This window comes from Haliotis asinina, chromosome 11 (genome assembly GCF_037392515.1).
Source record: "Haliotis asinina isolate JCU_RB_2024 chromosome 11, JCU_Hal_asi_v2, whole genome shotgun sequence".
Taxonomy (NCBI): Eukaryota; Metazoa; Mollusca; class Gastropoda; order Lepetellida; family Haliotidae; genus Haliotis; species Haliotis asinina.
In genome coordinates, this window is record NC_090290.1 from 19,451,217 (window position 1) to 19,464,202 (window position 12,986).

Sequence of the window (12,986 nt, forward strand, 5' to 3'; positions counted from 1 at the left end):
CTCGTTAGGCCCAAGGCCCAGGTTCGATTCCTCATGTGGGTGAAATGTGTGAAACCCGTTTCTTGCGTTTGTCCTAGAATATTGGTAAAAGCTGCTTAAAACCTCAGTCACTCACTAAGTAATGCCATATGAAACTATCTCATCGTGATTAAAATAATAAAATGTTAAATGAACCCATAAAATTACTCACTAACTCTCTAATCCCATACATTTGCCATTGAAATGTCATATCATCGCGGTCGATTCCACTTTGATGAATTCCTTCTCTGTGAACAGTGTAATTACTTCAAAGATGAAGAACTATTCCCAATTTGTTCCGGGAAATTAACGCTGACAACAGTTATTGCATTAGAAGCTGTGTTGATAATCAACTTGACTTACAACACCGATCCGAAAGGCATTAAGCAAAACCCGATACCTCCTGCCCACAAATATTGGTCATAAATCAAAACGACCTGGAAAGACAAACATTCAATAAACAACAGCAACACTCAAACGTTATTAATCACGGTCTGTATGAAATGTGTCTCCATGTTCCGTTACAGACACCGAATTTGTTCTGCCATAAGACCGATAATCGCAACATGTGTATTCTGACTTCGTTCCTCCAACGCCAGTCCCATTAGAATAGCCTACACTGTTAGCTGCGCTCTCTCAACAAAGCCCGTACAGCGCTCTGACAGCACAAGCCGTTGAACAATAGACCTGACTCGCGTCTAACTGTGAGTGTTGGTCGAGTCGTCAGCTGATCTGTACGCGATCGTTGGGAGAGTGGAAGGGTTCCATATTCTGTGTGCACTCCTACTAACACCACGGCATCGCCTTAGTGCATGTTTGCCGTTCCTGGGAAAAGCGCGGGAAAGTGTCGTCTGCTTCATTCTCCGTTTCAAGAGTTCTCGAGTTTCATCGTCTGCTGACGAACTGTTTTCGTCAGTAGCTATCGTCTCCCGACCGATCAACACATGAATACAGAGCCTCTTTAAGATGTGAGAGGATCATTTGGAATTTTATTATAAACTATAATCGCCGAGTGAAAAATGGATTCGATGGATTGGATACGTTGCTTTTTGTGCGTGGTTTTCTTTTCAGCTGTTGAGGGATATAACCACAACCAAGGTACGTCAACCTTTAAATATCAGGGTCAGCTTATATCATTTATCTCTTATCCAACAACGTTCTATTGTTAGGGTCAACCCATATAAAGGATGGCAGAATTCAGGGGCGGATCCAGAGCGTTAAGTGGGTGATGAGGGTGGCATGTGATGTGATGTGGAGGATCACCCCAATTCTCCACCGAATATTTTTCCCTGAGAAGAATTTCCCCCTAAACTTTGGATTTTGTGACTAATGTGCACATCCCCCTTCTCCAAATCCCGGATCCGCCTCTGCAGGTGATCTGTAAGGAGGATCCTGCATTCATCTTTCAATACACCCGCGTTTTATTTTGCTTCACGGACCATGACGCTCCCCATGTTGATTATTATCTGACATGAATGAATATCTTATGTATTCATTCTCAGGTGGATACACAACACTATTATATCACAATTAAACCGTCGTCACAACGTCAGCCTTGCGTTGCACGTTGATGTGGATGTCGGTATTTCGTTGTCTGCATGGTTCATCGAAATACCCAGCTTGATTATAGCACGTCAGTATGAATCAAATGAAATATGATTGGTTGTATATTGGGTGTACACTTCAATATTCTCTCCCTATAACTAATCAGTTTGTAAATCAATGTTGACATATTGATCAGTGCACGAGCTGGGCTTGAGCGTCAATACGTTTTTTATCGATTTCATCACATTAATCAACCTGGGCCTAATCCCCCTTTACCAGAAGATCTGTTTTGACGGCTGTGATTTGTACTTAGTTTGGTTTACAATGTTAACCATTTAGTTCAGAACGGAGAACTAGTAATGTATATTTTAATAACAAACCATCCGGAAGACCAGTTTGAATATTTTAAGACCTTTGAGTCTGCACGTCAGCATCTATCTCCATGGTTTGCTTCAATGCTGTGAAAACTAGCTTAACTTTAAACCCATGTGTACAGGTCGATGTTGAACAGCACAGCGCTCTAATGTATTTATATCGCAAAGCTTGTGGTGAGGAAAGTAGTATCGTAGAGGATCTGTACCCAAGGGCATCGAATGTTAGATACCACATCTTCGTAACACCATCACACCTAACCCAGTTGTAATGCCTAGCCATCAATAAACCCAAATCACTAACCCAGCCTCTAGATATAGTGTTTGGCTTTCACATGCGCTCAATCCAATAACGGGCACCATTCAGAGAAACAATTGATTTCTCACTCAGTACGAATTTATACAAGTGTATCATATTTGCTATTGGTTTTATAGTTTTTCTATTGATCAGGGGAGAAAGAAATTGCAAGGTCTCATTCCAACTCCAACCACGATCGTTTTGCCAAAATGCTCCTCTTAACGTATATAGACTGCGGGCGTCATCTATCTGGTACCACTGAGTTAATGGCATTTTGATTGCTTCGTGCAGTACATAATAAGAAACAGGTCGCATGTTGAGATCCTAACTGATGCAGGAGACTGGTATCAGCCAGCTGTGCCGTCCAATGTTACAGTGTTCGTAAGCTGTGAAAGGTTACACTTCGGGCCGACGGGTTCAATATTTAGACCCTATTAACGGCACTGGGATTGTGTGTAAACAGGACATATGATTTATGTGAAAAAAAGTAGAATAAGCTCTGGAATAAATAACTCGCCACATAACATAAACAGTGGGTGCTTTCATCTTGGTTTTGCACTGTTTTATAACAGCTGGCTAACATTAATACAGCGAACTAGGCACGATCCGGTCATTTAGACTATTCTCTATGCTGGGTGATCGTTAGGTGCATTTGGCGTCTCACCGTATTCTATAATAAGATCAAACGAATACTGCCTCCGTACATTAAAGACTCCGCAAGTGCGTTTTCAGAGTGTGCCTTTTAATTTTAATATGTATATCATATCCATATTCCACACCTAATGGGTGAGTCAGTGGGTTGAATATGATTACCATTTATCGTTATGTTCTCAAATACTTCCTCAAAATTCGTACTTGTTTGAATACAATGAGCGTCCAGTGTATTTACAGAAACGAACAACACTCTTCATTTTTCACAGAAGTGAGTGAATGTAGTTTTAGCATTATTCCAGCAATATCAAGGCGTGGACATCCGAAATGGGCTTCAGACGTTGGACCCACATTGGGAATAGAACTCGGGTCTTCGGCGTGACGGTTGAACGCTTTAACCACCAGGCTTACCTCAAGGCCTCAAATGAGCTTTATCACAATGTTGTAATTTCTTTCGACAAGACATAATTGATTGTCATCATTATTACATTTCTCCCACCATTTCCCTGTGCCGATGTTAACAGCACTATCAATCAGTTACGTTGTCTTACTGCACGTTAAACCCCGATTTATTATTTAAAATGACAGTGCCATAATTTAGTATCGCTTGACAAGGATTACAAGTTTAATTCAACAAGTGTCATGTTCTTTAAACGGAGACATCGCTCATTCCAACCCAGCCCCAACGTCATCTTTTCTACGACCTCTGAGGGGTTAACTCCCGTGTCATCCATTTAGCATTAAAGCTAAAGCCCAAATCCCGCGAGAGTTAAGTCACGCATGGGGACAAGGTCAAGGCCATTGCGAGGAAGGAATTCCGTGTGAGATATGTGATACACTGGACGACTCCGTCAACAGCATTGTTGGAAGTTAATTGAGTGTCGTTGTAGATAAACGAGGTTGTTCATTCTCTATTGTTGTAAATGCTCGCGTTTAAAATTCATCGCATACTTTTAAAGCCACTTCATTATTGTTTTTAGTTTGGTACATGTGCTATGTGTTTGTTATCGAACGTAAAATGTTAGGTCATTTGTAGACTTGTACAAGTCTCTAACGTAAGTAATTAATAGTTTGAATGATAATTTCTGAACAGATGTTAGTAACATGGTCCCCTTTTCTAGATTTGTTTCTTTAAGTGTAAACTTTGCAAACTCAGGTCAGCCTTGGAGCAAGTTCAGTTGACCAGTAGAATGAGTGTGTTGAAAATTCATCGCATAGTTTTAAGGACACCTTGTTAGTGATTTACGTTTGGTAGATATGATATTGTTGTTAATTACAGGTGTTTTCGAAGGTAGAATGTTAGCTGGGTCCTGTGTTGCCAATTCCTTCCTGTTGAATGAATCCATTAATATTCAGCATATAGTTTTAATGCCACTTCTGTGTTGATTTCATTTGGATAGAAATGTTATTTTTTAATTACAAGAGTTATCGAACGTATAGTGCTAGGTCATATGTTGCGAACATCGTCCAGTTGAATGAATGCGTTCGGTTGGATTTTTGAAATAGTTCGCATGAGGATCTGAAGCATAACGTACGTCTCTGAATATTTATGGTTGTGATAGTATCAGATAAACCCATTTAAATTGAAAAGGGGCCCCGAAGGAACCTGCAGCTGAGGAAATGTATTTTGCATCGTTTTGGGCTTTAGCATTGCATAAAGGGCTAGGCAGTAGGGTAAACAATGTGGTTCTGGGACTATGAGACCCACTGGACGCGATGTTTCTGGGTGTTCTGTTTGTAGCACGACAATTGGGATAAATAATGTATTAGGTCGTATCTTAACGTGATTTACACATGTCGGTGATCTAATTTGTCATGCAGTGTCTAACGTGTTGGGTATTAGAGAACGCGCGCACCATTCAGCCATTCAGGTGACGTGTGACAGACGTACACAAGGTCCGTATGGTGGTAAATGGTTTCTGACGAGTATAATCTCTGAGTGGGGTTAAGATATATATAGGTAGTATATTGTTCTCCTGCTCGACGAGGGTTTGAGAGTGGAGATATTCTAAGGCTTTGTCTCTGAATATAATTGACTCTGGACCAGACATTCCAGTGATCAATATCAAGAGCATCGACATATTCAAATGAGATACGACGGCATCTCAACTAAGTCAGCGAGCCTGACCCCCCGATCAAGTTAGTTGCCTCTTGCGAAAATCATGAGTTGCTGAAGTCTAGTTTTACAAACACGGAACCCCACGTGTCCAAAACTCGTCTCCGTTAGTTGCCTCTTGCGAAAAGCATGAGTTGCTGAAGTCTAGTTTTACAAACACGGAACCCCACGTGTCCAAAACTCGTCTCCCTTCCCCAAACACAATATACACTGACTCCCACATTAATTTTCTTTAAAAAGACTGTGTACGTTGACACTACACAGTGTTTTCCATACGAGTCTGTCGGTATACAAACTTGAGTACCCGCCCACATTCATACACTTAAGACTTTTTGCCAAGCAGCTCTACAGACCTACAAAATTACATTCATTGTGTCAAATTATATCCAGAGCACAGTGAATATATTTCATGACAGCTGACGTCCAAACAAAACATTCACACGCCCAACATTTGAACAATTATCGAAACAAACATACACCAGCTTCTCCAGGACCACTCCCTTCAACAACTCAAAGCAAACAATAAATTACTCCCAATTTAATCAAGCAACGCCCCAAGTAATCCAAACACAATTTCACGAAGAGGTCCACAAAATGAGATGGCCAATATTTCCACGCCTGTCAAGCCAAGTTACCCTTTCTCTTTGTAGTGTTGATTTAAACCATCACTCCCACTGTGATACACTTGTAACGTCAGCGACTGATTCTGCCCGCAGGGCACGACTTTACATCTGATCCCCCATTCCGTTTATGCCGGGTCATGAGTAGGTGGCGCTCTACATATTGCATAACGACTTTCTCAGGGCCTTGTCGTAGCGACCGAAAATGTGATATTCTGGGAAGGGATATATTTTGCTGGTACTATTTGCTTCAGAAGTTTGCTTAAATTTAAAACGAATATTCTTCACTGGATGTGTTGGCGGGGCTAAATTAAATACGCTGAGATTTCTGACATGAGTTTGGCCCTTTCATTAAAACATATATATTGTCTTCAGTGACGGATGGTCTATCGCTAATATACTGGCCGTGCCCGTGATGAAGGGTAGCTCAACGGTATAGACTTTCAGACGTAATGTCGAAGGTTAGGTTCGACTCAGTTTATATAGATAAACTCGTGATCCGGCCAAAGCTCACACTTTGGTATAGTGCAAAGTTGTCTAGTTAGTCATATGCTGGAGTAGGTTGGAGTCTGACACATTAATATCCTTTGATTTTTGCTGCCCTAGTTAAATTACAAGAGTTTGAAACCTTTCATTTTTGTCTCGTTTTTCGATTTACTTATTTGTTAATTGGTTTACGGCTCCGCCGTCCATAAAAACAGTCGACATAAATTCTTTAGCTGAGAATTTATTGCCACCGAGTCTGAAAACCCCATTCAGGTATAACATAGTGTGTGGTGTGTGAGAATTTACTGAGAACTCATGCCCCAGTGTCACATAAATGAACTCCGAGGTGCTCCGAGTGGACCTTTGGCTCGTTATCCCTTGAACGTTTTAATGTCAGGGCGGTGGGAAAGCCTAGTTCTTAAAGCATTTGCTTTTGTCTTGAAAAAGATTTGCGTTCAGTTCCCCACATGGGTACACTGTGTGAAGCCAGTTTCTGGTGTCCCAAAAAGACCGAACTGACTCACTCACTCTCAACGCCCGAACCCCACGCAACATGTCCTCTCTTTCAGTGTCCGAGTTGGTGCATCTACCATGTCCCCTTCGCCTGTTTACTAGGAGACTCAGTATAATAATATAATTAGCTGAAGCCCCAGGCGTGTACAACTAGAGCAGCTAATGAATATTCATTTGTAATTGTTATTCACATGCATATCGTTATCCACGTAACCAGTATTGTGATGGGCGATGTTACCTTAGAGCGAACATTATTTGAGGCGAGGTGAAATGGGATTTAGAGTCGAACTTAAGAATATTTCGCTAATATGACGACGTCCATGCTTGTGTGTATGTTTTACGGCTTGTACCAGCCCAGACTTACGCTGGTTTTACAGTGCTAGTTGACTGAGATACCATGCCGTAGTTAAGCACGAACACCCCAATCAGACACATTATACTGACTCAAAGTTACCGGTCCGTGCTGTACCCATTAATGCCAAGCTCCAGGCATGGACCAACAAGTTCCATATTTTAACGTGTTTCGGTATGACACGGCCGGGTATGACACACGCAACCCGCTCTCCAAACATTATTGAGATGCTGATCATACAAAATATATTTACAAGGTAGTAGAAAGTATGTCACGATATTTCATTTGTAACATTATATTTTGCATCTCGCCCCCAGTCATTGAAGTAAATCATATCTCAAGTAAAGATGCACTATCATAATACATACTACTATTACTATCATGTTTTTTCACGGCACAATACGTGATCCACCACTTTGATCGTGCTCGACAGTATATTTTCGGATATACAATATATTCGACTGTTTTCAAAGGATATAATTCACCAGATGCAATATTATTTCCCAGCACAATGCAGGCACGTGTGTATACATGAATCATATCATAAGCAAACTAGTTAAGTGTTATATGTAACAGGTGTCGGATATATCAATATAATTATAATTCATTCTGCTGCAAATTCATTTATATATTCTTAGGCTGTGCGTGTTCCACTTGGAGGCCCCACAGGTCGTATCCAAATAATAATTGTATATCGATTTGTGTCCTGTATACTGGCGAAGTTAAAAAAACGCTCCTTTTGGAAGGTTTTGCTTGCAGAGAATGAGCGCGTATTGCTTTACGCCGCATTATATATTGTAGTTGCATCGTGACCGATTTAACGCGTGTTTGTTTGCACCATGTTTTTGGCTATGGATTGTTCATTTGTATCCTTGTAGTAATAGAACCATGGTCTTTGGCACCACGAGCAAACAGTTATATAACCCATTGTGGTGCTATGGCCAACACGGTGGCAATAATGGTGGATTAAAGCTATAATTACAGCGCAATCTCATAGTCTTGGGTTCGATTCCATGACGTTGTCAGGAGTGACACATAAACGCTTTACCCATTTTAAACCCTACATCCGAATTGCTTTTTTAAAACATATGTTGACGCATTGGAAGATATATGTTAACATAAACAGTCAGGTCTAATACGGGATCATCCCCGTTGATGCAGTGTATATTATCTCCATCCACCTACGATAAACAAGATCGATTCCACTTGGTGGGAGGAAGTGTGTGTGTGTGTGTGTGTGTGTGTGTGTGTGTGTGTGTGTGTGTGTGTGTGTGTGTGTGTGTGTGTGTGTGTGTGTGTGTGTTTGTGTTTGTGTGGTGGGTTTAAAACACTTCTCACCCACTCGATCCCTTTGGATTGTCCCTATTAGACCTTCCTTCAGCATATCAAACACTGGTTTAACAGACCAGAGTCGCCTTAAAGCTATAGCAAGTATGAGTGAGTTTACTAAATTTAAGCGCACGATTTAAGTATGGTTTTACGACACCAGAAATGGGCTTCACACTTTGAACTCCTGTGAAAAACGAGCCCGGGTCTTCATCAAAACGAGCGGACTCTTTAACCCTTAGACTGTCAGTGAGTTATTCAAGACGGCGCCTTAAATGGAATTCATCCATCATTTCGATTTCTGTAAACTTGTCTAGAGTCCTAAATGTAATATACGTTATGATGGTTTTGTGTATAATGTGTGTACCGGAGCCGACAGTTTTGTTCTTTGGTCTTTGTAATCCTTATGATTAACCTGGACACAGCTGAACTTCATTTATCAATGCACTTTCCGCACTTATTTTGTAATAATTACTTGTCGCCGTGCCGACGTTATATGCACGGTGTGTTCAGAAGACCGTTTTGTTCGCAGCAGGACAAAGCCGACGCCGGCAGGTGTGCTCCGCGCAATGACAAAGCGTCGTACGGAGTTCACGCCACGCCCACAAAAGGCTCTGTGAATGAATCGAGATGTTCTTTTGTGATCGAAATTAGGAGAAAGGAACTCTTACGGAACACTGTTAAAATTGGTTCGTTTGGTAGCGTAGCTAAGGTTTCTAAAAGAAATCTGTCGACATCGTTGAAATAAAAATTCTAACATTTTGAACTTGCGTACAGCTGAATAAGAGTAACGTTTGTGTTTTTCGAGTTAGTCCGTAAAGATTTGGTTTCTAGCAACCCATGCTTGTTGTAAGATGTGGCTAATGGGATCGGGGGATCAGACTTGCGGACCTGGCTGGCACATGTCATCTTATCCCAGATGAGTATATCGACGCTCATGCTGTTGACCACTGGATTATCTGGTCCAGACTCGATAATTTACAAACCAACACCATATATCTGGATAATTGCTGAGTGTGGCGTAAAACTAAACTCACTCACACACTGAACATTGACATGACACTGTCGGACGATTAATATTGTCTGTTCATATTTGCATTCTTGTTTTTTCTTACGTGTGCATGAATCAGTTGTGCATCTGTCTGAATTCCCCGTAGGCATTTATTTAGTTCAGTGGTCAGCTTGAACCATATGAAGTTAACCTAGTGTGTTGCAGCCGTGTAGCAAGGCTTTCATTTATAAAAAAAACAGCCTTAAGCTTACTTCCCTCACCACTTCTCTAAGATGCATACAAGCGGGCCCCCGTTAAACATGAATTTCTTAATCTTGAGTATTCTCTTTAAGAAACTTGCCCCAGTGAAGTCAAAATTAACGGGATCTCGCTGTGTAAAGAGTCAATACAGTTTTGACAACGATCGTAATTGTCATAGACACCTAGTTACGAAGAAATCAATAACTGGTTTAACGGTCATTTTGTTCAAAGGACTTTTTCTCATCAACATCACGTCATTAGCCAACTATCTGGTTTTAGAACTGGCTGTTTTCATCAACAGATTTGGCATTTGTTAATTGTAATCTGATGTTGTACGTCTTCAAAACCTGATTTAGACGTATTTGTCGTGCAGCACTAACCAGGCTTGGCACACGAGGAACACACTAACACATGTATAAAGTGTGGTAATTGTTTTTACTGTCTTGCTCGTGTTAGTAGGTTAAAATATCTTGAAAAATTCAAGTATTCCAAAATAGTTATTGGTGTGGTGATAGAATTCATGCCATCATTGCTCGGCCATTAATCATGGCTTATAGAACAAAAGTAAGAAGAGTTGATGGACGAGTTGCAAGAGTTGGTGTAAGAGTTTTAAAGATAATGTAAGAGTTACAAGAGGTAATGTAAGAGTTACAAGAGGTAATGTAAGAGTTACAAGGGTTAATGTAATAGTTATAGGAGTTAATGTTAGAGTTACAAGGGTTAATGTAAGAGTTACAAGAGTTAATGTAAGAGTTACAAGAGTTAATGTGAGAGTTACAAGGGTTAATGTAAGAGTTACAAGAGGTAATGTGAGAGTTACAAGAGTTACTGTAAGAGTTACATGAGCCTCTTCAAATATTGGTTAACGATGAATCAGTGAGGGGCAGCTTACAGTAATCATCTGATTACGAGGTACGAAATGAGACCACAGAATTAAACGTATTAGAAATATTGTATCTGGACACGTGACAAGGGCTTAGCAGGTTTGAACATCTTGAAAAGGTACCATCAGCACTACCAAGTGGAAACGTCATCAGAACGTCCGCATCTCGATGGATGCAGTTTCGTTTTGGGTGTCCCCTGCCGTGACATTGCTTGAATATTGCTAAAAGCGGGGCGTTGCTCACTCTTTCACTCTGTAATAACGTCACTTCTCTATTATGCAATATAATATTCATCTTATCACCATATTTCTTGTCATATATTGTTTCACAAATGTATTTGATAACAATTTGAAATTGAAAACACATTCTAGTTTTCCAGATGAATGGTAAACCACTGAACGTTACATTTGCCTCAAAAATCAAACATTGACTCAGGCCCAAAATACGACGAAATACACCTTTGACACAGTTCATCACCCACTCTATCGAGGGACAAATCGTATCCCTTGTAAATGACGTCTCTGTCGGTTTGGTCGACATCGTTGTCGGAGTTGCTGATCGATAGGGGTGTGATAGAGACACCACGTCGACACCAACTGATGAGTGTGAGATGATCCCGCTTCACGTATTTACACTCGATCGTGCCCAATACTTACGAATGTCATTTAACAACTAACTAAAGGTTGTATCTAAATACTTGCCGTCTACGAGTGCTCGGGAGTGTAGTCAGGAACATCGATTTTTCTAGATTAACCAAACGGGGGAAATTACACTTTTCACTCTTATATATGTAGTGAATCAATGGTCAAAAGTTGTGAAATCTCAAGGCTGATTTGTGTACAAAGCATTGCGTTTTTTAGAGTTGCTTCCCTTATTCCATCAAGTATCCGCTGATTGATTCGAACCACTATCAGCATTGTCGTACCAAGTAAACGCCGTTGTTCATATATAATCTACACTAACGCTTTTTCTTTGAATATATATAATTTTGATTGTACTTAATGAACCGATTTAAACTGAAAGGAGCTGTAGCCAAAATGATGTGGTTCAGGAAGTGTGAGGCAGACTTCATATGGTTCTTCATCTCTTCCCATCAGTAGGTTAAATATAACGAGTGAGTGAGTGAATGTGGTTTTACACCGCTTTTAGCAATATTCCATCTGTATCAAGGCAGGGGACACAAGAAACGGGCTTCACACATTGATTATACCCATACTGGGTTTCGAACCCGGGCCTACAGTGTCACTAGATAACGCTTTAACTATTTGGCTACACCACAACCCTTAACATCACTGTAATAACTACATGACTAAACGAACTGAAATGAAAAAGGCCATGGGGTCTAACCATCACAGTAATCTCGTCTGAGTTTGAATCCCCACTAACACTGTACATAAAGATCCTGAGATTACTGAGATTCTAAGTGTACTAGACGTTTTTACAATGTGTCAGTATATAAACTACAACGTTGCAGATAACAAAACTCGTGCGTCACCTCAATGAAAAGTTGAAAGACGAATAGCCACGAGACGTATAATGTCTATTAATCAAAGAAAGTAAGACATATTATCCAACGCACCGCTGGCTCACGGTTTCACGTTTCACTCAATTATGATATTAATCATTTCGTTGAGACGAAAACTTCAAAGCAACATTGAAAGAATATTATTTTGTTTATGAAAGCGAATACTGTAAGGAAGTGTCATCGAGTTTTACTTGAAATTAATTAAAGAATTTTCATTACGAAATGGGATTGTTCATCAGCATCCTCAGAACATGAAATCGATACCAGTCAACACAAGCGAAAGAACATTCCGCCTGTATGTAAAAGTAAGACAAATGTCAAACTCGGCGCAGTGCATACCTTCAGGAACAATCTCTACAAACGTGAGTCCAGTCATGCGCACCGACGCGTCGCTGTGTGGAGTTGTTTGCCGCTTCACTTCCGCCAAGTGGTCATAAAAAAGAATTCCTGTTAACCCTTCTGATTCCAATGATAGAGTGAATCATTTGTAAATGAAGCAGAAAATTGAATTTTCTATCGTTGATGAAGACAGTACGGGTACAATTAATGTGCTGACACAAGAAGACGTGATTGCATTCGTTTGCAGTGTCTACTGATTGACATTCTTGAAAGTTTTATTGTTACGGATGTAAGCGACCCGTGGCTAAATCAACTGGGTTTTTCCCATGTATGCGCACCAAGCATGCCGAAGTGGTGGACAGAAGCTCATACTTGACGTTCGCTTTCACATCTGTTCCTCACAGGATGTGAACTGGCTGAAGTTATGTATAATCGCGAATGCAAGCGACATATAAAGAACTTCAACTGCTTACGTTATTTATGACCCGTGACGATCCGCGTTAGAACTGGTCTTCAGCAACCCATGCTTGTCGGAAGAGGCAACTAACAGGTTCAGATAGCGAGGCTCACTGATTTGGTTGACACATGTCATTGTATCTCAGTTGCATAGATCGATGCTCCTGCTTTTAATCACTAAGTTATTTGATCCTTTATTTACAGACCACCACCGTACAGCTGGAGGGTATCCCC

At 40.6% G+C, this 12,986-nt stretch overlaps 1 protein-coding gene across 1 annotated transcript in view; it reads left to right on the top strand.

Annotated features, from left to right (window-relative positions):
• The first annotated feature begins 576 nt into the window (after positions 1-576).
• The window catches only part of LOC137256103 (uncharacterized), a 129,835-nt gene continuing 117,425 nt past the window's right edge, over positions 577-12,986 (top strand). The window contains exon 1 of the mRNA XM_067793801.1: positions 577-1,116. Coding sequence (XP_067649902.1) covers positions 1,038-1,116 — 79 coding nt within the window. The 5' untranslated portion in view covers positions 577-1,037. The remainder of the gene's footprint in view (positions 1,117-12,986) is intronic.